The sequence below is a fragment of the Rutidosis leptorrhynchoides genome, chromosome 10 (genome assembly GCF_046630445.1).
Source record: "Rutidosis leptorrhynchoides isolate AG116_Rl617_1_P2 chromosome 10, CSIRO_AGI_Rlap_v1, whole genome shotgun sequence".
In the NCBI taxonomy this organism is placed as follows: domain Eukaryota; kingdom Viridiplantae; phylum Streptophyta; class Magnoliopsida; order Asterales; family Asteraceae; genus Rutidosis; species Rutidosis leptorrhynchoides.
Genome location: NC_092342.1, coordinates 14501717 through 14527670, shown reverse-complemented (window position 1 = coordinate 14527670; position 25954 = coordinate 14501717). Strand labels below are relative to the sequence as shown.

At 35.3% G+C, this 25954-nt stretch overlaps 1 protein-coding gene and 1 non-coding gene across 4 annotated transcripts; one reads left to right on the top strand and one right to left on the bottom strand.

The window, feature by feature from the left end:
- The first annotated feature begins 1004 nt into the window (after window positions 1-1004).
- Window positions 1005-1078, top strand: TRNAV-AAC (transfer RNA valine (anticodon AAC)). The gene has a single exon. It is a non-coding gene; the product is annotated as a tRNA-Val (tRNA).
- A 1071-nt stretch (window positions 1079-2149) lies between these two features.
- On the bottom strand, window positions 2150-13970 carry LOC139872569 (uncharacterized). 3 transcript variants are annotated; one of them, XM_071860471.1, is made up of 28 exons: window positions 13844-13970; window positions 13526-13748; window positions 13275-13405; window positions 12642-12764; window positions 12407-12553; window positions 11686-12299; window positions 10581-10702; window positions 10337-10428; window positions 9672-9894; window positions 9118-9181; window positions 8870-9018; window positions 8694-8764; window positions 8220-8393; window positions 6608-6679; window positions 6336-6440; window positions 6149-6238; window positions 5942-6017; window positions 5767-5863; window positions 5439-5508; window positions 5178-5357; window positions 4972-5094; window positions 4549-4632; window positions 4187-4371; window positions 3333-3471; window positions 3166-3225; window positions 2839-2943; window positions 2481-2617; window positions 2150-2337 (listed from the first exon to the last, which is right to left on the bottom strand). In XM_071860471.1, the coding sequence occupies exons 1-27, from the start codon at window positions 13934-13936 to the stop codon at window positions 2504-2506; spliced, it is 3726 nt and encodes a 1241-aa protein (XP_071716572.1). In that variant the 5' UTR covers window positions 13937-13970; the 3' UTR covers window positions 2150-2337; window positions 2481-2503. The 3 variants fall into 3 exon arrangements, with proteins under 3 accessions (XP_071716572.1, XP_071716571.1, XP_071716573.1); XM_071860470.1 differs by having other exon boundaries at window positions 2150-2617; XM_071860472.1 differs by lacking the exon at window positions 6608-6679 and having other exon boundaries at window positions 2150-2617.
- Between the last annotated feature and the right edge of the window lie 11984 nt (window positions 13971-25954).

Below are 25954 nucleotides of genomic sequence, written 5' to 3'. Positions count from 1 at the left end.
TTGTTTCGCTTTAAGTTGTGATAATATTTGACACCCTTTTTAAGGCCATCTGTTGAGCTTGCTTCATAAGAGGCTACTATTACCCAACTAACCATCTGTTTTTATAGATCCCAAACCATAAAAGGAGTTGAATCGGATTATTTAAAATATAGGAAGCTTTTTGTTAAGTATTTCTCTCTTATTTCAACTTAATAAAGATTGTATAAAGATTGAGCTCAAGTCTAGATCTCTATTCTACTTTTGGATGGGTAACAAACATCGTGTATGTTCATTAGATCAAGCCATATGTGTTACACTGACAGTTATCGGCTTTGTAGATGCATAAGAATTCGATTAAGGTGAGCGTTTTGTACGATTCCACAATGTATTATGAGACTCAACTTTTGTGCAAATTGTCAATCATATGTTTACAGAAAAGCAACTTTTTCAATGCAATTAGTCTTTAATTCAATTGGTTGGTTATTGACTTAGAATTTTGCATTGATGAACTGTTACTTTCTTATATGGGAATAAAGATAGTTACTTTGTTAACATTATCATTTTTACGTTTACACTATTTATTTATTTTCAAACTCATTAATTAAATAGTATACCGAATGATATATAATTGTTGATATGGATAGACAAGTGGGGACTGAATATCGATACAATGTTGCTTCATGTTTTGTTTGTGACCTGATAATCATGAATCAAAGTGATTTTCATCGATAGATCGGTGAAGAAAAGCGTGATTTTTTATCTAATATTTTCCTTTTGTTTTCTTGGTTTAGGTACATAGACTTTCTAGTTTTGAATTTGAACTTATGGCTTCAAAAGCCGTGTCGTTTTCTTGTTTTGGTTTTTGCTATTCTTGTTCCTTGCTAGATGGTATTTCTAAAAAAAAAATGTCATTCCAAAAAAAATTATACCAAACGATATCTAATGGTCCAAACTCAAATAAATTTATAGTAGTGGATATCCAAATGCTGATTATTAGTCATTAACCAGTCATCATTAACACAAATGGTTTCGTGGTGTAGTTGGTTATCACGTCAGTCTAACACACTGAAGGTCTCCGGTTCGAACCCGGGCGAAGCCACAATTTACTTTGCCAGGTGATTTTATTTTATTAAGCCACATGTTACTATGTTATAGATGTTTGTGTTTATTAGAAACAGAACAAGAATTTCTTCTATAAGTTTCTACAAATTAAGTAGAGTTAAAGCCAAAAATATATCATATATTTTCATTTCTGTTTTATTCTAGTCGGGTATATATATGCCTCAAAAAATACTATTGTATGTCATAAACACACAACTTGTGTATTCATGTAAACAAAATATTACCGGTCACCGAATGAACCGGTTAATATAATTATGTGGCATATATTATTTTTCTAACCGAAAGTTTATGACAGAAATAAGTTATATTTTTAGTTTTATTTCGATGTAGACTATATACTTCAAAAATACCATTGAGGGTAATAAACTTTTATCGTGTGCGTGAATGTAAATAAAATGTGACCGGGTTGCATCCCGTAGGTAAAGTTTTGTTCTACAATGATAATTTTGAAGATACATAACCTGCAATGAAATAAAGATAAAAGTATATAATCTATTTGTAGCTTTTTTAACCTTAGGTTAAATATTTGGGATAGTATCAATTTATTTCTAAAAGCTACAAGTCGCATCAGACTAAACATGATTTATTTACAAAAGCTAGATAAGCACTTGGTGATTCCGTTGTTCTTTTCATTTTAGATTTGATTGTTTGCATGTTGTTTTTGTAGAACCTTTGTACGACTTAATAATAATTGCAATAATAATAAAATACTTTTGAAAATTGCATCCCATGAACTTTCAACAAAAGGAACACTAAAGTCCCAAAGTCCCAATGCATAACACGCATCATATTACAATAACAAAGAGCAGCAATGGAGATTCTTTAGTATGACCAGATTTCTATAAATCCTAACATGTATCATCATGGGGACAAGTCTAGGGCTTCCATCAAGGATACATTTCAGAGCAATCCTAACATGTATCCTCGACGCTTCTTTGTGTTCGAATTAAACCAGTTAACCCCAAGGGTGAAAGAACAACAAATTCAACAAGCGCAAGGTCAAATCTATTACCAAAGAGCAATGCTAAAATGAATAAGGAATAGCAACATTTGTAATAACTAGGTTTAAGGCACGCCCACTATATAAATTAGACAATCGTGGAGTAAATTTGTTAGTCTATACAGTCATAAGAATTTAAGAAAGCGGAATAATTAGGTTCAAAAAACCATCAGACTAAATATACAATGCACATGGGCTCCATGCAAAAAGGTACTAAAAAGCTCTTCGGTGATGACCTGCAACGGAATTTCCATTGATACAGGTCATTCGTATATCAGGACGGGAATTTAAGATAAATAAATAAATAAAACTAATCAGCATCGACACAACTTTAATACGAGATTAATTACTAAAAAGGAAACAAAGGGATGGGCTATACACTTAATAAATACATTGATTGGTCTACATGAAGTAACTGAGAAGTTTTTTCTTCCTGGATCCACCTTCACCGTAGAGTTCATTCCATTGAACGAGCTCGTTCATATTTGCTGACTCAGATGACACACTAGCACATACCTGCATGTGATAACTCATATATCAGCATTTATTATTTGAAAGTTTTTTTGTATCGCTAGAAAAGAAAAAAGTTCTCTAATTAGCAGCAAAATCGACAATTTCAGAGAACTGTATGGGGACTTTTCTGACTTTTACCCTGATTGAAATCTATAGATATGCTGTAGGAATATAAAACTGTAGACAACTATGTGTGAGTGTGTTAATGTTTGCAGATGATATACCTGGTCATGCGCATACTTAAAATCATCTAGACGTAAAGGACGAACATCTGCACTGCTATGCAAAGCTGGAAGTGGTCTGTTTTCTGCCAATGCCAACGTTTTGTCCTGCATATTGAATATGATTAGTATTATAATACAATAATTCCTCTAGGGAAACAACTTAAAATAGTGTAACTTGTATATATATTTGGATACAAGTGACTTTTGACCTGCTTATCCAGTTTGACCATTTAACATATTTCACGTTTTGCTATGTTTCTATGGTTGACCCATTGTAAATATAAAAAAATGAATTAGATATAATTGATAGAAATCAAGGAACCGAACCTTCTTTTCCTTCTCCAAAATTTCTCTTATTGGACAGTGGGCAGCAGTCACGCATAGGTTCTGAGAGTTGAACAGAAGAACAAATTCACAAAACAAATAACAAATGGAGTGCTAGAATAAAACATAAATAACAAATTAATTTAGGAAAAAATGGAAAAAGGAGAGACCTTTAGATCACTTCCTGAATACCCATCAGTCATATTAGCAACTGCCTCAAGATCAATATCAGGTGACAATTCCTCTTTTGCCAATATGACTCTTAGAATTTTCTCCCTGTTTGAGGCATCGGGTAAATTTACCATCAACCTGTGGTCAGCACAGCAAGAATTAATCAGTAAAAGCGCACATAGTAACACTCATATTGTGCTGATATCGATGATACTATGAATGAAATATGTAGGGTTAACTCGACCCATTTTCCTCAAAACATGTTAATTTAAGTTGTATTCTGTCGTTCAAAAAAAATAAATAAATAAATTTAAGTTGTATTCTAACACCAACTAGAGAATGGGTCGAAAGCAAGCATTTTCACATGCTCAAAACCTCAATCGCTTCATACAGAAGATAACTTAGTACTCTAAAAACAAAAAGGTACTCAACTTCATCAAATTTCTCATTACAGCCACTGAACTTTTTTTTTATCAAAATAACGTATCTGAGTTTTTCTTGCCATCAAAAAGAAAACAAATTCACCATTTGAAGCATCACAACACCATAATTATCTATCTTCAACGATTGTGGAAATACAAACATCAGTAAGCAAATCTTATTTTTACTTTTAAAGCATCATGCCACCAAATCAAATGAGATTTTTTGTTATGTTGGCATGCTTTTTGTGCCATCTATCAAAATAAATGACCCATTTCCACTCAAACCAGTTTGAAGTTAGTACCCAATATGTCCAACCAATATGCATTAAATGCTTTCTGACATAAAATAACTACTTGTGTTTGATCCCAATAATATATATAAATTTAAAACCAGAGCGATGGAACAAATAATTTGTAAGAACCGATGATACCTGCGAGGTAGTCTCCTGATTACAGCTTCATCAAGATCAAAAGGCCTATTGGTTGCTCCGAGTACAAGTACACGTTCTTTATCCTTTGTACGTAAACCATCCCAGTTCACCATAAACTCGTTTTTCATTTTACGCATTGCCTCGTGCTCACTTGGATTTTCACGTCTTCCCAACATGCTGTCCACCTATCATAAAGTACATAACTGTCACAAACGGAGATAATCTACTCTTGATCCTCCAAGATTTAAAAAAAATGAGAAAATTAATGTTAAAAATCATCAAGAAAAATCTGATGATCACTCTGTTCAACGACGTAATAGAATGACAAATTATTTCATTAGTACTTTGAAATATACACCAACCTCGTCAACAAAAATAACACTGGGCGAAATTTTACTAGCAAGGCTGAAAACTGCTTTCACATACTTCTCTCCTTCACCAAACCACTACAGACAAATGTATGATGAAAATTAGCGTTCTATTAGAAATCAATGCTTAAACACAGAGGTGGCAGTTTCGACGTATTACTCATGAAAAAGTCTGTTTGGTTGTGTTTTAATAGTGTTAAACCTAGACAGGGTGGTTATACGGGTAATGTGTCAAACAGGTTATAAGGTCGCCAAACGTCTACTTTGAATGCATAAAACCTCAAAACTCACTTTTTGAAAAGTAATATATTAATGTTTTCGTGATCACAACTAACATAGAAAACTATACGTATTAAAATTTAAAGGACTACAATATGTGGAAAAACTGTTTGTAATAAAATTTTTATGTTTTCATACCTTTGAAGTGATGCTTGACATCGATATGTTAATAAAATTTGCACCTGCTTCAGTTGCAACAGCTTTTGCAAGCATTGTTTTACCGGTACCAGGGGGTCCAAATAGCAGAATACCTTTACAAGGCTGAAAAAGATCATCTTTTATTGTCAGATTAATGAGGATCATAATCTATCTATTTTATAACAAGAAACATATTATAGTTATACCTTTGTTAACTGCCCTTTGCAAAACAATTCAGGGCGTTGAAGAGGTAGCATAACCAATTCTTTTAGGGTTTCTTTAACAGATTCTAAAGCACCAATATCCTCAAATGTAACACCGAGCTCGTTAGGAGGAATAACTTCAGCAAGAAGTCTTTTCTCAAACTCGTTTTCAGTAACCACATCCTAAACATCAAAGATTAAGATTAGGACTCATTTAAATTATAACGATAGTAAATGATCAAAAGATTTAAACATCATCTTCACCTTGAGGGTCTTCTTAGAACTTTTATTTTCGTTTTGAGTACCTTGCAGTATGTTGATCCCATACTCGAGACTACAGTCCACAATATGAAACTGTAAGCAAAAAGCACTTGCAATGCATCTAGATTATATGGATTTCTTTTTGAAACTGAATGTCAAATATCAAATTATTAAGACCTCTACAAGCAATAGCTAGTTCTTATGTTGGATGATCAGATTCTGCTTCTTATAATCCAACTATTTAGGGCTCAAATCAAGATCAAGATATAGATTATCACCTAAAAGCTGCAAGCGTAAGTTTGTGTTCACAAGAAACATCAACTACTAATACCTTTCATTAGATATCACTGGTTTAGCATCCTTTATTAAAGCTTCAGAACTCTGCATAAAGTGATGACTCAAAGCCCATCCAATAACTTTCTCGGCACCTAAAATATAAAAGTGAATTATAATCGAAAAGTATACAAATGAAATGAGAACATGTTAAGAATCAATGATGTACTCACTTTCATTAGTTAATGTTTGATCTTTTACGAACAGTGCATCAAGATTGGGGCAATCAAGACCTACACGTTTCAGAACCTGTAATCGTGTAATCAGAATCATTAAAGGTGGAAACTTTCATATACTTATTTATGAACGGGTCCTCGGAATAATGTCACATACATAGGTAAAATCATTAGAAAACGAGATAATGACATGGCAACACTTACCGAACGGATGCTAACAATATTTGACTGTGATTTCATTTTCTCTATATCACGATCCAGCTGTTGCTTCCAGTCTGAAAGTAGCAACTCATCCTACCATAAAAAAAAATAATAAATAAATAAATAAATTAAATAAGGTCCATAAGCACTTATGAAAGACCTCATAAATATAAAATTAATTTTCACTTACTTGAGGCATTTGTATAGTCACTTTGTTTGGGAAAAGACGAATAATTTGTTTCATCGTTTTAGGGGCTTCTTTGCTCTTATCATGCATTCTTCCAAAACTATTATCCTGAATAAATTTCAAAATGTTGATTTAACAATGTGATGTAAATAATTACAATGCAAACATCCTTTAAAACTATGTAGCATCAAAACATCCATAAGTAACCACGTGAAATATATGCATATGAGTGTGTAATATGCATTTCAAGACTGATCAAATTATTCATTGCATACCGGGAAAGCCAAGTCGAGTAAAGTCGTATGATTGCTACCAAACTTTGTAAACAACAATCCTCCAGGATGAGACTGCAAATTATGTGCAACTTAAAACTAGTAAATATCAAATAGACATATAATTATTTTATATGTATGTGTGTGTGTGTATATATATATATATAGATATATAGATGTTATATATATATATATATATATATATATATATATATATATATATATATATATATATATATATATATATATATATATATATATATATATATATAGATGTTCATTTTATGTTCATTTTTAATCTTCATCAACATTTTTACGGGTGATTCAATCTACTCACATGTGAAAATGTTCCTAACTTAAAAGTTCTCGTCTTTTTTGTGGTTCTCGTTTGGCAGGTTCAAACGAGAACCACAAAAAGCGCGAGAACTGTGAGAAATTTTTAATTTGATCGTTTTTATGCATTTAAATGCAACAAATTACATGCAAATGTTAATTAATGCTCATATCACTAACAAACGTATGTTCAATTACCACAAATGACATGTTAAATTGTTAATTATACGAAGTGTTCACATGTTACACAAACAAATATGCACCTGTGAATGGGAAACGATATATTTGATTATATATGTAAAATATAAGTTTTTTCACCTATTTTATGTTCATTTTTAATCTTCATCAACATTTACGGGTGATTCAATCTACTCACGTGTGAAAATGTTCGTAACTTAAAAGTTCTCGCAGTTCTCGTCTTTTTTGTGGTTCTCGTTTATATATATATATATATATATATATATATATATATATATATATATATATATATATATATATACATGGGGTCATAATCAAGAGGGAAGCACTTTTTGGGGGGAAGTAAATTTTTTTTTAAAATTTTGGTTTTTTTCGAATTTTGTTTTTTCAGACATCAAAATTAGGTAAAAATATGAACATTTAAAAAAGACACTTTGCGACGAATATTATTATTTTGGCGGTAAAACGCTCAAAGAAAAAAATGAAAACATGATTCTGAGTTTATTTGCATCGTTTTGTTTTCATCTTGTGTGAAATGTTTTTTTCGAAATTTAGCCCGATTTAGAGTTTAGGGTTTAGGGTTTTGGGTTTAGTAACCTAAAACACTAAACCCTAAACTCTAAACTCTAAACCGTTCGTGTTAAAATATTCAATCTAAACCCTAATTTCTAAATCCTAAACCCTAATTTCTAAACCTAAAACCCTAATTTCTAAACCCTAATAGCTAAACCCTAATTTTTAACCCCCTAATTTCTAAACCCTGATTTCTAAACCCTAATTTCTAACCCCTTAAAAAAACTCGGAATCAAAACATTCAATGCATTGAATGTTTTCATTTTTTTCTTCGAGCATTTTACCGCCAAAATAATAACATTCATCACAATTCATCACAAAGTGTCTTTTTTAAATGTTCATATTTTCATGTGATCTTGATGCCTGAAAAAAAAATCGAAAAAAAAATTGAAAAAAAATTACATCCCCCACTTCCCCCCAAAAAGTGCTTCCCTCTTGATTAAATCTATATATACATGTATATGTACATGTATATCTACATCTACATGTACATGTGTGTGTTACCACTTACCTTCTCCTTACGACTATCCATTTGAGTGTTTGAAGCGATGACAACGACATTCCCAGGTAAACTCTCAAGCTTACTCTTGAAGGAAGCATAGACTTCCGGGTTTCCCAACATCGATTTCTCTATATCTTTCACAAACAAAAGCAACGAACTTTTTTTACTTTCTTCGACAGCAACCTACATAAAGGTGTGCACTATTATAATTAGACGTCAAAATTTTAACCAACTTAAGTATAACAAAAAAAAGTCAACATAATTATTCACGGTTACTTAGCACATTGTTTCAAATTATACTATTTTAATCAATTATCACATCAGGTATACTTTACTGAAGATACAATCACTAGCGACAACTTCAATTGGCCTCTGATTTTTTTTTTTTTAAAGTTTAGAATATAACCATAGAAAGCAACAATGAGTATTCAAACAGATACAGAAACCAAGAAGAAAAGAAATATGTATTGAGTCTAGACTTACCGAAAACAGTTCATTGATGGCGAGCTTTTCGACGTCATCGGCACAAGAAGAATCAAGGCGCAGCGAATCAGCTGTGCATAAAATTCATGACAAAGTATTAAATACATTTACTTTTCAACAGTAACGAACGGAAACCAAATGTACAATATCAAATAGATGCATAGCCAGATCATTACCAGAACAAAAGAAACCATGATCTTCCTCGCAAATTCCTCCAAGATCATTGCCTTCTTGAACTGACCTATCGAATCTAACTCCAATTTTTGAAGAGCCGTTATCTTCAAATGGAAGTAGAACTTTGCCCTTGTACCCATATGTGGGACCCCTGGCAAACACAAGCAGATGAAAGTAGAGTTGACATATTTAAAATACCAAAAAGATAAAAATAATCCGTCAACTATTACAATACCATTTGAAAAATTACCTTAAGGGTGTCTGTAGAGGTGAAAAACCAGATGACAAGGAACCCACATACTTAACTCTATCGCCTGATGCATTGACAAAATATTACTCTGTATTACTTTATGAAAGTATATGTATGCTTGTATGTATGCATGCATGCATGTATATATACAGAAAGAGAGGGAGAGAGAGATATAGAGAGAGAGACTTGGGTTCTAGCAAAAACAAGGAACTAAAAGAGTGAAAACGCATCTCAACCATTAATTTGATCTTGGTCAAATTAGGTCAAAAGTTCAAGTTTGATATAAAAATGTGAAAGGGGTGATGTGTGTGTGCGCGCGAGTGTGCAAAATTTTAAGTTATTCATACACGTATTAATTGAACTAAAGGTATATTAACACTATCAAAAAGTATTTACACAAAAAAAAAAAAAAACACAAACTTGAAGAATTTATAAAAATGAAACACTGAAAATATTATACGTATGTTATATTAAACATTAAAATGAAGATGATAGGTTATATCATGGCGAAATATATCTACGATAACTTAATACCGAACACAATAACACTATACCTTTCTTGAAAGTGTACGACTTTGATGATGCAGTAGATGCCTCCTGTTTTGGCTGAGCATAAGAGCAAGTAGTGGATCCACCAATTATGTCAGCCTCGACACTCGATGTTTGTTTCTTAGAGTGCATAACTCCTGATTGTGAAGCACGTTTAGCAAACACGCTTGCTCTTTCAGGCCTACTACTCTCCTTCGTAGACGTGTCTGTTTCCTTAGCCCCTGATCCCTGGTATCAGAAAATGGAGGTGACAAACCGAGCAGGCCAGATTGTTCAAAGCAAAAATTCTGTGTAGCTTAGAACAGTTCGAGCCGGATTGAATTAACCCATCTTGTCCATTACTAAATTTCAAAATATATTTGGTATGTTTTGTACGAGTCTAATCAATTTGGGTTGACCCAAAACACATTTGTCCATTAATAAACTTTCGGACTTCAATACACTTTGGGACCCAAAACATATTTGTCCATTATATTTAGTATAACTTTTTGCAATTTTAATACACTTTGGGACTTTCATCTCATTTGACCCATTTCCTTTTAAGCAATACTTATTCATAAATGAGTAAAATTTGCCACATCTAATTAATCATGGCAGCAGGGTAAAGAGATGATGTATAGTTAGTATTACAAATTACAATAATCTTAAAAGGGTATAATAGAATACTTACACCAGGCAATAAAAGAGAATCAACCACGAGCAGTCTAGCACCAAAATTCTTTGCTACAGCCATGGCCAATGTTTCCTGGTAAATTTCTGAACCTGTGTTGTACAAGTATGCTTGCATTAAAAGTGTAGCTATAATAAATATATATGTGAACCAATAAGGAAATGTTGTACGAGTTAGGGCACACAAAAAAAAAAAAAAAAATTGACAGTTGGGTCTTTTTTAATATTCAGATTGAAGAACAGACCTGCTGGGCCAGAGAGAAGGATCCTCGGGCACAAAGTAGGTAGATCGGATGCATACTTCAGAAACTCGTTACGTTTTAGATGCAAATATGTGGAAGCAATAAGCACTCCTTTTGTGGTTTCACTGTCGGTTTCAAAAATAGCATAGCATAGTAACTTAAAATGTGTACTGAATGCATATGTATAGAAGAAAATATGAACAGAACTATATAAGGTTCATATTATTACTTTCTTTTATGTCCCCGTATGATAAAAAAGATTCTAAGGGTACAACTATTTGCTTAATAAGATACAGTGGTCAGTATAGAGATTGAAAAAAAAAAAAAAAAAATTGAAGTAATTGTCATTTACACACACACAGACACAAATGTTCACATTTATTTTTATACTAGAAAAACAATCAAACAAGCTCCATATTTTACATATTGTAGTTGGATCATTCACTCTCATTAAAAAAGATACAATTTGAGCAGTAAAATTTTATAGCATTATTACTTCAAAGGTTCCATCACATTTAGCATAGATAGAAAATACTAAACTAATGTAACAATTATCCTATCAAAAGACGTTAACTGCGACTGCTAGCCTTTAAATCAATGCATAATTACGTCAACGGGTGGCTAAAAAGCTTAATCCATGATCCCTATTCTAAAAGCATTATAGCAACATCAAATGAACTCAACTGATAGCCTCTAAAAACTACAGCTTAAATACATGGCCCACTAAACCAGAAGACAAATACAATGACTTTCTAAAATCAATGAACACATCCTAACAAAATTAGAGCCAGAATTGCGACAAAAATTCATATTTTCAAAAATCCAATCACTATTTTCAACATTCTTACAAAAGTTCATATTTTTTTTAAATCCAATCACAATTTTCAAAATTTTTGGGCGAGGATAGTATGATCATGTAGGGCCCAAAGGCCGAAAGTAGCCACAGATCAATGTGTGTGAAAACGAGTATTTTGACATATATAATTCAGATGTATTTTAATATGTGTGCTGTAATTGAGAATTCACGGTAACTAGGTTTGAAAAAACTAAACAAAAACGGCAAGGACAATTAGCATGATATAGGTAGAAAGGGAGTCAATAAACGCACCTTAAATAATAAGGAAATTCATCAAATGTAACTTCAATATTCTCAGGATCAATAATTCCTTGTTGTAAGTTATCTTTATATGTTTGACGCCTTGCAGATAACGAGACAGGAGGATCAATATCTTTAATCAATCCTCGAATTTCTCTACCCTCATCAAGAACTTTCAAAATATCAAACTCAGAAGAAGCAGATGATCCCGCAAGCATACGCAACAACGGTCTTAATTCACGTGTTGCTGCAGGAACGTTTCCATTTTCAGTTTCTGTTTCATTTACACCTTTATCACTCGAAGGTGCCACGTCAGCAGCAACATTATCATTACCAACAGAAGCATCCTTCATTTCAGTATCGATTACATGATTATCATCACAAACAGAAGGCTGTTTTGTAAGTCGAGTAGGTACACTTTTGCCTTTACGAGAAGCAGGTGGAAGATGAGATAATTCTTTCTGAATATTCGATAACGATGCTAATATTGAAGCTCCTGCAACTGCAGATTGATCTCTAGATCTTGCCTCTAACTGTAATCCTTTTAATGAATCATGTGCTTCTAATATGCTTACAGAGGGCGCCACGTCAGCAGCAACATTATCGTTCGATAGCTGCTGGAATATCTGGCCATTTGTTAAGAAAAATACATACTTTATCATCATAACAATTTTCAAACACTGAATAGAACAACTAAGAAAATTGTATGCAATAAAAATTAAATTTTGGATACGTAAGCATGTCGTCCGGAAGAGCTAAATATGACTTCATCTCCAGCTCTAATTGGTAAAGTTGACCTTTTGGAGCAAGCCTTGCCATTGACTTTGACCACACCTTTGCCCCCGGTAATTTCAAGTAAAGTAACTGGGGCACCTCCTTGCTATGTATAATAAGAAATTTATATTAATTTGACTTGTCACAAACAACATTAAAGGAGTTACAATAAATAGTAAACGTAATGAGAGTACCTGTGACTCAATGTGCTTCAAGCTACACAATGATTTACTGACGGATTTATCACTAAGCCACAAGTCACATTGTTGGCCTTGACCAACCGTAAAAATCGGATGATCCATAACAATATGAGGATTCTGTACATCAAGCAAGATACAAATTTAAAATGGGCACAAACCATATATCAATCTTTCACCCACGTATAGCACGAGAGTCTAGTGTACACTAGTTGTTACAACTTAAATCAAAGCACAAACTAACACAATCTCTTCAATCTTGTATGACCTTTTGATACTTCCAATTATCGAGAGCTAGTTGTTCAATATCGCACAATAACGCACAATAACGCCCAGATAACACATTCAAGAACCACAGAATTAACAAGTCTAATCATTTTGGGTGCTACTACTACTTAATACTTATAATAACACATTTAACATTCACACACCCAATCACTACATCTTCCACGGCGTGTATTAGTTTCATACTCTGATCAATATCAAAAATCATCATCCAAACCACCTAATGGCTTAGAAATTTAAACTTTAGCCACTAATGGCTTAAAAATCAAGACTTTAGCCACTAATGGGTTAAAAAATAAGAGTTGGATGCAGTACTAAATTCTTCTCTTATAAAAAAAGACTCACCTGAGGACACTGGGAGAGAAGTTTTCCCCAAGCAACCTCAACATTGGATTTCGACTGCCGTATTTTCGTTCTATTCAAAACAGTCGAACTCCCATTCGGCTTCGTCTTCTCAACATCAATCAATGAATCACCTAAAAAAACATATCAATCAAAACATAAAAGATCAATAAACTTCACAAACAAGTACAAATAAATACACACATCTATGATAAAAATATCAATATTTTAACAAGAAATGAAATTGAGCAAACCTAAAGACATAGGCGAAACTAACGGCTGACCGTCCACCTGAACAACCGGTGACTTTTCCGGTACATCAACACCTGCAATTTCTTCACAATCATTTTTACACAACTGATCAGATGATCGGGCCTCCTGTTCTTGCGACTCACATCCACCTGATTCTTTGACCACCGTTTCTATTGGCTCCGGCGGCGTACCGGTAGTCGACGACGATGCCGCAGTTTCCGACGCCTGTAACAACCGATCACCGTAATTGAAAAAATTAGGTTTTTTTTTTTTAAGAAAAAAAAAAAAAGAGGTTTTTAGAAATTCTTGATTGATAATACCTTAGATCTTTTGCCTGTGGAAATTGGAGATGAACACGGTGATGATAAGGTGCGTTTTGATGATGATGATGAACTCCGTCGTGTTTCAACCATGGTTGATTTGTTGTGGAATTCGGGTGTGGAGGAGGATTATATTATTATTATTATGAAGAAGAAAAAGGGCAAAATCTGGTGACGAAACTGTAATTTATAGATTTATAGCTGTAGATATAAGATATGTATACGTATGTATGTATATTTATTTATAAATATCAATTTTGTAAAATGAAATGAAATAATGAGAAATGATCGAAGAAAAGTTATACCAGTAGATTTTTAACACAGTAGATTTTGTTAAGCTTTGGGAATGTTAAAGTTATAAAAAAAGTTATTATTATTATTAGTGTTAAGCTTTGGGAATGTTAAAGTTATAAAAAAAGTTATTATTATTATTAGGGTTAGGCTAATGAGTGCCCTAAGGGCACAAGTTATGGATGATTAATTACATTCGAATTTTTTTTTTTAGGGCGAAAATAATTTAAATATCATTGAAGTCAAATGTTATTTAATAAACTCATTCATTTCCATTTACACATGAAGTATTAATTACAAGTCATGTTAATTTTGGAAAATAATACATCATTAATAATGGTTAACGTGTGCCCTTAGGGCACTCATTAGCTTTTCCCTTATTATTATAAGGTTCATTTGAGAAATCCTTATAGAAAAAATGACGCATGAACCCAAAAACAATATGGATCACTTGGAGTCCAAGGATGGTGCAGTTAAAAATAAACAAAAAGCAATTCACGATCATGCTACTGTCGATGGAGTTCCTGATTTTTTAGGTTTTAATTCCAACATTCGGAATACAACTAGCGTTTCGTCGAGATATAGTAACAAGTCGGTCGAAGTCTCATTATACAACGGGTACTATTGGAACGCGATGGGTAATTGGAAGGCTTCCTCTAGGTTGATGCGGGTTAAAAATTTGGCTAGAAGTGGGGTTAACCTTAACAAAGAAAATCGTCACAATTGTAGAATGTGTAATAAAAAAGCGAAGCAAAGTGTGCATACAAAAGGGTATTCAATGGGTGGTTCTACGGAACAATCGTTCAATAGCATAGCCCTAAAAGATTTCGGGGAACAAATCGGATTGAAGTGGCTCGACCACAATCCCTTGTAAGTGATATCCAAATCCTTTCGTCTCATTATCTTATTTTATGAAGATAGTATCTTTAAATGTGCGTGGGTTCGGTGTGAAAGGCAAGTTCGGGTGGGTTAAGGGTATTTGTAGTAAAGAAAGACAGGATGTTATTGCGATTCAAGAGACTAAGTGTAGACTACTTGAGGATAGCTGGTTTCACAATTTGTGGGGTAACGAACATTGCGGTTTTATTTAAAAGGAAGCCATTGATAATTCGGGTGGCATGTTATTAATTTGGGATAGTAGTAGATTTGTAGTGGAAAGTGCGGTTAAAGACGATTATTTTTTAGCCATTAGGGGTAAATGGTGAGGTTCCGGGCACGACTCTATTATTGTGAATGTTTATGGACCGCACAACGATGCTAAGAAAAAGGAAATGTGGTGCTCTCTAGATAATCTTATTAGGAGTGTTGATTCAGCGTGGGTTCTTTGCGGTGACTTCAATGAGGTTAGAAATCACTCGGATATACTAAATTGTGTGTTTCATCAATCTAGAGCTACTCGATTTAATGATTTTATTTCAATGAACAATTTAGTTGAGATCCCCAATAATGGGAAAAAAATTCACTCGTATTAGTGATGATGGGACTAAATTTAGTAAATTAGATCGGTTCCTCGTGAATGATGCTTTCATTAGCCTTTGGAAAGATCCCTTGATCGTTCCCTTGGATCGGAGAGAATCGAACAGTTGCCCGCTAATTCATAGAGATATAACCATTGATTTTGGGCCCAAGCCATTTAAGATCTTCGATGAGTGGCTCAATACAGATGGTGTGGACAAAGTGATTCAAGACTCGTGGGGAAAAAGCTTAGTTAGCTCAAGAAAGGATTGTCGATTTAGAGATCGCCTTAAAAATGTGAAAAATGAGTTAAAAAGTTGGAGTAAAAAAGAATTCGAGGGTGTGGATAAAGAAATTTTGGAGTTTAAAAATGAAGCAAATAACCTCGAATTACTTGCCGAAGCCGGTACTATTAGTGATTGATGATGCAGCGGAAGGGTACGAAATATATTATATTTTTTTACTATGAAATACGGTGCAAATTACACAAGTTTTAATTATTTATTTACATATAGGATATACCTAAACTCTGCTACAACACTATAGGCAGTGTACCTAATCGTAGAGTAGTATAGATTTTAGTAAGTCCGGTTCGTTCCACAGGGAGACGGCTTATTTTACACTATATTTTAAATAACTATATTTGTACAAAATATAAATATATATATTACAATTATTATTATAAAAGGGGGTTTTACCGTTTAATGAATGGTTTGTCGATCTTATATTTTAAGTTTAAAGATAAATGACGATAATTAAAGTGCGTAAAATAAATAACAATATTTAAATGACGATATATAAACTTGCGATAATAAAATATGAAATAAAATAATTATGCTTATTTAAACTTCCGTAATCATGATGTTTGACGTTTTGATTTTAATTTATTACTCTGGGTTAATTGTCCTTTGTCCTGGTTTATTTGATACGTCTATCTGGTTTTTGTCCATAATAGTCCATCGGTCATAAATATAAAGTGCGAGTGTCCTCGTCAAATTACCCTTATACCCGAAGTCAAATATTCCAACTAATTACGGATTTAGACTATAACGCAGTTATCACTTCTGTCAACAATTACACCAGTTATCACTGTATGTAATCCACCCCTGTTTTAATTAGTTTATGAATATTAATTCATCCACTTGATCAGAATGAATAATCAATTACCCAACCCAATTGATTAATTAAATGATTATAACATATTCCATATGAACCTCACTAAATAGGACAACCATAATCATTATTAATTATTAGGTTAATTAATTTGAAGATAGGTTCGACAGACTCCAATGAGTTGTCACTCAATTAGACAATACCCCCCATCTATTAATAGTCAATAGTCCAATTTCCACAAGTATCGATCTTTTGCCCAAACCTTAATTACGGTCCAAAGTTCAATAACTCCGTCTTAATATTTAGTCCAACATCACGATTACTTCGGCTCGAATAAGCATAATGATAACTTAGTTACGATACATAAATTTAAAAAGGAGAATTTAACTTACAATGATTATTTATCGCGTAGTGTTACACGGACAGAACTTCGACTTCAAAACCCGTAAATTAATCGTTACATTACCTAAACTAATCTAATATAAAACTAAAGTATTATATATATTTTATATATATATATATATATATATATATATATATATATATATATATATATAAAATATATATATATATATATATATATATATATATATATATATATATATATATATATATATATATATATATATATATATATATATATTACAGAGGGAGAGATATATTGTGGATGGTGTAGTTTTTTCGTCGAGCAGAAGCCTGGTATTTATAGGCATATTTCCTGAATTTGATCCCCATGCAAGTGCATGAGGATTTAGTGTATTTGTCATGCACTTGCACGGGCTTGGTTTCCAGCTCATGATGCATTTAACTCCTAGCTCGTCGACATGTATATATATATATATATATATATATATACATATATATATATACACACATATATATATATATATAATTTACATAATTATATAAATATTATATTATATTCTTGTGCATAGTTGACTTGTATTTTTAGGTCCGTTGTCTCGTACATTTACGCCCGATTTATGTCTCTGTTCCGGTTTCTCGATCGTTTTTTCGTATGCTTTAATATCTTGTACTTTACGTTTCGCGGCTTGTACTCTTGTCAATTTTTAGACGTTATTCATTAATAAATTAAACCACTTGGAGTGTAACTGTAGCGACCCGACAAAATCGTCATTGACGGCGCCGTCTACTTAGGTCCCGTTACGTGGTCATAAGTCTTTAAAACAACGTTTGACCAAAAGATATGTCGCATTCATTTCAAATGTAAAGATTGTTCAAAGTTTATAAGAATTGTTCCACCACAAGTTACGTTACAAAGTTATAAGTACAAGTGAAACTTATGCGACACAATTTAAAAGTAGCCAAAAGACGCTCCATGTATGCATATATATACTCGACATCCAATGCAAGTATCAAAATAATGAGCGGAAGCATGTATCATGTATCGTTCAAGGACCTGAGAAAAACATAGTAATCTGTCAACGAAAACGTTGGTGAAATCATAGGTTTAAGTAAGTAAGTACAAGTGAACCACAAGATTTGTAACATTGGCATAATAGTAATACATTCCAAAAGTTTGTTTCACGAGCACCCAATTATCAATGCTTAACATTCCTTCCATAGAACCCCATCACAATAGTGTTTGAACATACACTGTTTCTCGAAAATATATTTCATTCGTAAACGGTAGCGAACCGTTTGAATGAGGGTTTGTCAAACCCATATGGCCATATAACATAAGTTCTCGCTTACACCCGGCAAGTGTAACTAATGATAATCGAATTGAGGATTTTTGTTCAAACTCGTATGTAGAATGTTTGTTTTCCTGTACTTGTGTTCACTTAGTTAAAAAGGAACGTTTATGTTTTCTCATCCCAAATGTAAGTTTCAAAAGAGTAAAAGTGGGACTATGATCTCACCTTGAGTGCACGAGTAGTAAAGTACTTCAACAAGTAAACGTGTGCAAAGAACAATGCTAGTCTTGACCTAAGCAATAGGTTGTATCAATAACGGTAAACACGATAGGTCAAAGATGTTCAATTAGTCCTATGGCTCGTTAAGACTCGATCATAATAGCATGTGAATTAAATCGTCATGTTTCATGCAAGGTACAAGTATAAAAGCATGTTAGAACGATTGCACAAATATTTGGTTAAGTTTGATTAAAAGTCAACTTAGGCCGGGTCAAAGTCAACGAAAAAGTCAACACGTTCGGGTCGGGTCCCGAACTATTTTTCTGAGGTTTTTAATCATATATGAGCATGTTAGAACAAGTTACATGTGAATCGGAGGCCCATAGCATAGCAAACATTTTCCGTAAAATGACCAACGAGGACAGTAGCCTGTCAGTGCATCTGGACGGCGTCCAGATTTTTTGGACGGCGTCCAGCTTTGAAGGCTGGGACGATGTCCAGACTTTCTGGACGGCGTCCAGCTTTGAATACCTGGACGGCGTCCAAGTATCTGGACGGCGTCCAGGTTGGATTTCAAGTCTGATGCAGAACTCCTAAGTGCACGAACCAAAAACCAAATAAACACAATTTATGATCCGCAACAATCAAGTCAAGTATTTTATACCGTTGGGAAGGTAATTTGGCGAGGAAGACAACTAAACACATTTCATCAATCAATCTACCTATTATAACAACCAAAACCGCATCTAATGCTCAACATTAATCGTATACAAGTTCATAAATGCAATTCAATGATTCGGGCAACCAATTTACATGAATGACATGCCGTTTCGAAGGTAACCAAGCATACAATCCAACTAAACACTTACCAACCATAATCCATGGCATTCAATGTATCAAAAATCCATTTCAACTTCATCAAACCCTAACCCAAATTCACCAAAATCATAAATCAAGTTCATGAACTTTTCTAAAGCAACCTACACATCAAATTGAAGCTAGTGATACTAGGAACACAATTAGAACATGAACTTTTAACATCTAACAACATATGATCATCCAAAATTCAAGAACAACACACCAAAATTCAAGTTCATGCTAGTTGCACTAAAACAACGAGATCGAGCATATAAATTACACACACGACATCACAATGAGCCATAGACACTAACTAACACCATTTCAAGTAAAAAAAACACGAATTTATAGAAATCTAGAGTTTTAGAAATGTTACCCAAACGAGATGAAGTTGGTACCAAAATGAAGAGGATGAAGAGAGGATCACGAATATGTAATTTATTTTGTTGTAAGCCTCCTAGATCGAATTTAGATGATGATTGAATGAATTTGGTAAATGTGTGTGTGTTCTTGCTAGAGAGAAAGAGAGAGAGAGGGAGATGGTTGAATGGTGGTGATTAGGGTGGACTAGTTGACCTAGTCAACTAGTTTGCCCCGTGTCAATTTTAGTCCCTCGAGTTTGTAGTCGGGTGCGGAAAATATCTAAACGGAATATTTTAAAACGCGTATTAACGGGAGATGTTATAAACATATAACGGAGTTTAAATTAGTATAACGGAAAAGTAAATGGAAAAAGGCGGGATGTTACATTACCTACTCCTTAAAAGAAATTTCGTCCCGAAATTTAAGTAGGCGTAGTAGTCGTTGTTTCTTCCTCGAGATCTTGCGTTTCTGAATTCACGAATAGATGAGGATACTTCCTTTGCATTTGATCTTGTCTTTCCCAAGTAAACTCGGGTCCCCTTTTGGCGTTCCAACGGACTTTAACAATCGGGATTCGGCTTTGTTTCAATGTCTTGACGGAGGTGTCCACAATTTCAACCGGTTCCTCCACAAAATGAAGTTTGTCATCAATAGTAAGTTCCTCGAGAGGGATGACGATATCGGGTTCGGCAAGACACTTTTTCAAGTTAGATACATGGAAGGTAGGATGAACGGAAATCAGTTGAGGCGGAAGATCTAAACGATAAGCAACGGTTCCAATACGCTCCAAGATTTCGAAAGGACCAATATACCGCGGATTTAGCTTCCCGCGTTTCCCAAAATGGATTACACCCTTCCAAGGTGCGACTTTTAACATTACTCGGTCACCGACTTGAAATTCAAGATCGTTGCGTCGTTTGTCGGTATAGCTCTTTTGACGACTTCGGGCCGTCCTAAGCCTATCTCGGATTTGAACGATTTTCTCGGTGGTTTCGTGAATGAGTTCGGGTCCGGTGATTTGCACGTCGCCTACCTCGGCCCAACAAGTAGTGAACGACATTTGCGGCCATATAGCGCTTCAAAAGGTGCGGCTTTAATACTCGCGTGATAACTATTGTTATAAGAGAACTCGGCGAGAGGTAAGTGCTTGTCCCAAGCTTTTCCGAAATCAACCACGCAAGCTCGTAACATGTCTTCCAAGGTTTGAATTATCCGTTCGCTTTGTCCGTCGGTTTGTGGATGATATGCGGTGCTCATGTCTAAATGCGTTCCCAACGCTTCTTGCAATGTACGCCAAAATCTAGAAACGAAACGGCCATCTCGGTCGGAGATAATCGATAAAGGTACACCGTGTCGGGTTACGATCTCCTTAATGTAAAGTTGTGCAAGTTTCTCCATTTTGTCCGTTTCTTTCATGGCAAGGAAGTGTGCGGATTTGGTGAGACGATCAACAATAACCCAAATGGCATCATAACCGCCCGTCGTTTTTGGTAGCTTGGTGATAAAATCCATCGTTATCCTTTCCCATTTCCATTGAGGAATCTCGGGTTGTTGAAGTAGTCCGGACAGTCTTTGGTGTTCGGCTTTGACTTTGGAACATGTCAAACACTTGGAAACATAAGTAGCTACGTCCCTTTTGATGTTCGGCCACCAATATTGTTGTTTAAGGTCGTGGTACATCTTATTGGCAACGGGGTGAATCGAGTATCGTGACTTATGGGCTTCATCTAAAATAAGACTTCGTAGGTCCCCATAACTAGGCACCCAAATCCTTCCGGCGTAATATCGGAGTCCGGTTTCTTTAACTTCGAATCGAGAGGTGAGGACGTTCAAGTGTTCATGAGAGATGTTTTCATCCTTGAGAGCTTCGTCTTGGGCTACACGAATTTGACTATTAAGGTTTGTGTGGATGGTGATGTTTAAGGCTCGGACACGAAGAGGCACCGCTCTTTCTTTTCGACTTAAGGCATCGGCTACTACATTTGCCTTTCCGGGATGGTAACGAAGCTCGCAATCGTAATCGTTTAAGGTTTCAATCCACCTTCGTTGTCTCATGTTTAGTTGCTTTTGATCGAAAATGTGTTGGAGACTTTTGTGGTCGGTAAAGATAGTACTCTTGGTTCCATAAAGATAGTGTCTCAACATTTTAAGTGCAAAGACAACGGCTCCGAGTTCGAGATCATGCGTCGTGTAATTCCGTTCATGAATTTTTAGTTGTCGAGAGGCATAAGCAATGACTTTCTTCCGTTGCATCAATACACATCCAAAACCATGTTTCGAGGCATCGCAATATACAACAAAATCATCATTGCCTTCGGGAAGTGACAAGATAGGAGCGGTGGTTAGCTTTGTCTTCAAGATTTGAAACGCGGATTCTTGCTCGGTCGCCCAAATGAATTTTTTTCCCTTGTGAGTTAAAGCGGTTAGAGGACGAGCAACCAAAGAAAAATCCTTGATGAATCTACGGTAGTACCCGGCGAGACCCAAGAATTGACGAATGTGAGTAGGAGTAGTAGGAGTCTCCCATTTACTAATGGCTTCGATTTTCGTGGGATCGACTTTAATACCTTGATCACTTACAACATGACCAAGAAATTGAACTTCCTTCAACCAAAATTCACACTTGGAGAATTTGGCATAAAGTCGTTCTTGTCTCAAGAGTTCAAGTTCAAGTCGAAGATGTTGTTCGTGCTCTTCTTCATTTTTAGAATAGATCAATATGTCATCGATGAACACAATAACGGATTTATCGAGATATGGTTTGCACACGCGGTTTATAAGACCCATGAACACCGCCGGTGCGTTAGTGAGACCAAATGGCATGACGAGGAATTCATAACTACCATAACGAGTCCGGAAAGCGGTTTTGGAGACATCTTCCCCCTTAACCCTTAATTGATGATAACCCGAGCGGAGATCGATTTTCGAATATACACAAGACCCTTGTAGTTGGTCAAAGAGGTCATCGATGCGAGGAAGAGGATATCGGTTCTTAACCGTCAATTTATTTAGTTCACGATAATCAATGCACATTCGTAGGGATCCGTCTTTCTTTTTAACAAACAAAATCGGAGCGCCCCATGGTGAATGGCTAGGTTGGATAAAACCACGGTCAAGTAGTTCTTGGATTTGACTTTGCAATTCTTGCATTTCGGATGGAGCAAGTCTATACGGTGCACGTGCTACGGGTGCGGCTCCCGGAATAAGATCGATTTGGAATTCAACCGGTCGATGAGGTGGAAGACCCGGCAATTCGTCGGGAAATACATCAGAAAAGTCACTAACAATTGGCACATCATCGATATGCTTTTCATCGGACTCGACTTTCTTAACGTGGGCAAGGATCGCAAAACAACCCTTACGGAGTAGTTTTCTAACTTTAAGGCACGAAACGAGGTTGAGTCTGGTGCAACTCTTATCGCCTTAAACAATCAAAGGTTCACCATTCTCGATAGGAATTCGGATTGCGTTAAGATCACAAAGGATGTGAGATTTCGTTTTGACTAACCAATTCATACCGATTATTACATCAAAGCTTCCTAGTTCCATGGGTATCAAGTCAATTTCAAATTCCTTACCCAAAATGTTTAACGTACACCCCCGATAATATGTGTCGGCACTTAATAGTTTCCCATTAGCCACTTCAATGGTATAAGTGGTATCTAATGGAAGAGGTGGAGTGTTAAAAGAATGAGTCAAAGTCTTGGATACAAAACTCTTATCGGCACCCGAATCGAATAAACAAGTAACATAAGTGTTGTTGAGAAGAAACGTACCCGTGACCAATTCATTATCATCTCGGGCTTCCTCGGTGTTGATGTTGAAAGCTCGGCTGCGCGTATTGGGGTTATCTTTCCTCTTCGGGCATGCATTTCTATAATGGCCCGTTTGGCCACATTCGTAACAAGTGCCCGTCTTTGGTGCATTGGGCCACTTTCGAGCGACGGGAGTGGCACTTTTACAATCGTTGGCCTTATGACCAATTCCTTGGCACCGATGGCAAATTAGCTTACTACATTCGCCAAAGTGATGTTTGTTGCATTTGTTGCAAAGAGGTAGATTTTCGGCATAACCCTTCTTGCCGTCGGAGGTGAAAGATTTCTTGGCAAAGTTGTTGTTGCTTGATTGGGGAGCTTCCCATTTTCTTTTGTTGTTACCCGACTTGTCCTCGGCTTTAGGTGCCGGTACTACGATTTCGTCAACCGTTTCTATCAATTTGCGGGCCATGTTCAAAGCTTCTTGATGATTAGTGGGTTTGGATGACATTACTCCGTGTTTGATACTCTTTGGAAGACCATCCATGTAAAGTTCAACCCTTAAAGCTTCGGGGTTCACAAGATTTGGGCACATCAAGGCTAGTTCGGAAAATCGTTGATTATAAGCCTTGAGATCGTTTCCGATCGCCTTTAAAGTTCTTAGCTCTTGTTCGAGCCTTCGGGTTTCTTCACGAGGGAAATATTCGACAATCATCTTTTCCCTCAAGTCGGCCCAAGAGAGGGCGTGAGCTTCATCGGTACCCACCGATTGTACATAAGTATTCCACCATGTAAGAGCGACACCGGCGAAGGTGTGAGTGGAGTATTTGACCTTGTCTTGGTCTCGACAACCGCTTATGCTAAAGACGGCTTCCGTTTGCTCAAACCATCGGGTGAGCACGACCGGTCCCCCGGTTCCATCAAAAGTGTGAGGTTTGCACCCCATGAAAGCTTTATAGGAGCATCCCTCGTTTGAGTTACCGGCTCCATTGTTGTTGTTGTTGTGGTTGTTGTAACATCCCGCCTTTTTCCGTCAACTTTTCCGTTTAACTATTTATGTTCCGTTATATGTTTATAACACGTCTCGTTGATACGTGTTTGAATTATCTTGTTTAGGTAATTCCCACACCCGTTTTAAAGTTAAGGGACCAAACTTGCCAAGGGTTGAAACTTTTGACTAGGTCAAAGAGTCAACCCTCATCCTCATCCATTCAATCCCATCTCTTTCACTCTTACTACTTCAACTTTTCTCTCAACTTCCATACAAAGATTCATCATCCAAAATCGAGCTAGCGGTCATCTTGCCAAACAAATTACATATTTGAACTCCTCGTGATCTCCTCTTCAATTCCATACCAACTTCATCTCATTTGGGTAACTTTCTAAAATCACTAGATTTTGTGTTCTTGATGTTTTTAACTTATAAAAGTGTTAATTAGTGTCTATGGCTCAAGTCTAACATGAATATATGATTTATATGCTCGATCTCGTTGTTTTAGTGTAACTAGCATGAACTTGAATTTTGGTGTGTTGTTCTTGAATTTTGGATGATCATATGTTGTTTGATGATGAAAGTTCATGTTTAAATTGTGTTCCTAACATCACTAGCTTCAAATTGGTATGTAGGTTGACATGGATTAGTTTCATAATCATGATTGTTGAATTTGTGATTTTGGGTTAGGGTTTGATAGAAGTAAATTGAATCTTGATGCATTAAATGCTTGATAATGTTAATTGTAAGTGTTAGGTTGTGTTGTATGCTTAATTACCTTCGAAACGGCATACCGTTCATGTAATTTGGTTGCCAAATCATTAAATTGCATTTATGACTTGTATGCATTGAATGAGGAACATTAATTGCGGTTTTTGGTTGTTGCAAGTGGAAGTTTGATTGATGATATGTGTTTAGTTGTTTTACTCGTCAAAATACCTTTCCAACGATGTATGATAGGCGTTATAAGTGTTTGCGGGTCAAGAGTTGTGTTAGAAAAGGTTTTGGTTCGTGCACACTTTGAAAAACTGACCAGGATTCTCTGCCCAGGTAGTGGCGCGGCGCGCCCCATCCCCGCGCGGCGCGCAGAATCACCTGGCCAGATTCTGTCCAACTTGGTCAATTTTTGAATAATGTTTGCTATGCTACGCACCTCCGATTCACATGTAACTTGTCCTAACATGCTCATACATGATTAAAAACCTCAGAAAAATAGTTCGGGACACGACCCGAACGTGTTGACTTTTTCGTTGACTTTGACCGACCAAGTTTGACTTTTTGTCAAACTTAACCAATAAATTATGCAATCTTTCTAACATGCTTTTATACTTGTGTCTTGCATGAAACTTGATGATTTGATTCACATGCTATATTAATCGAGTCGTATTGAGCCATAGGACTAATTGAA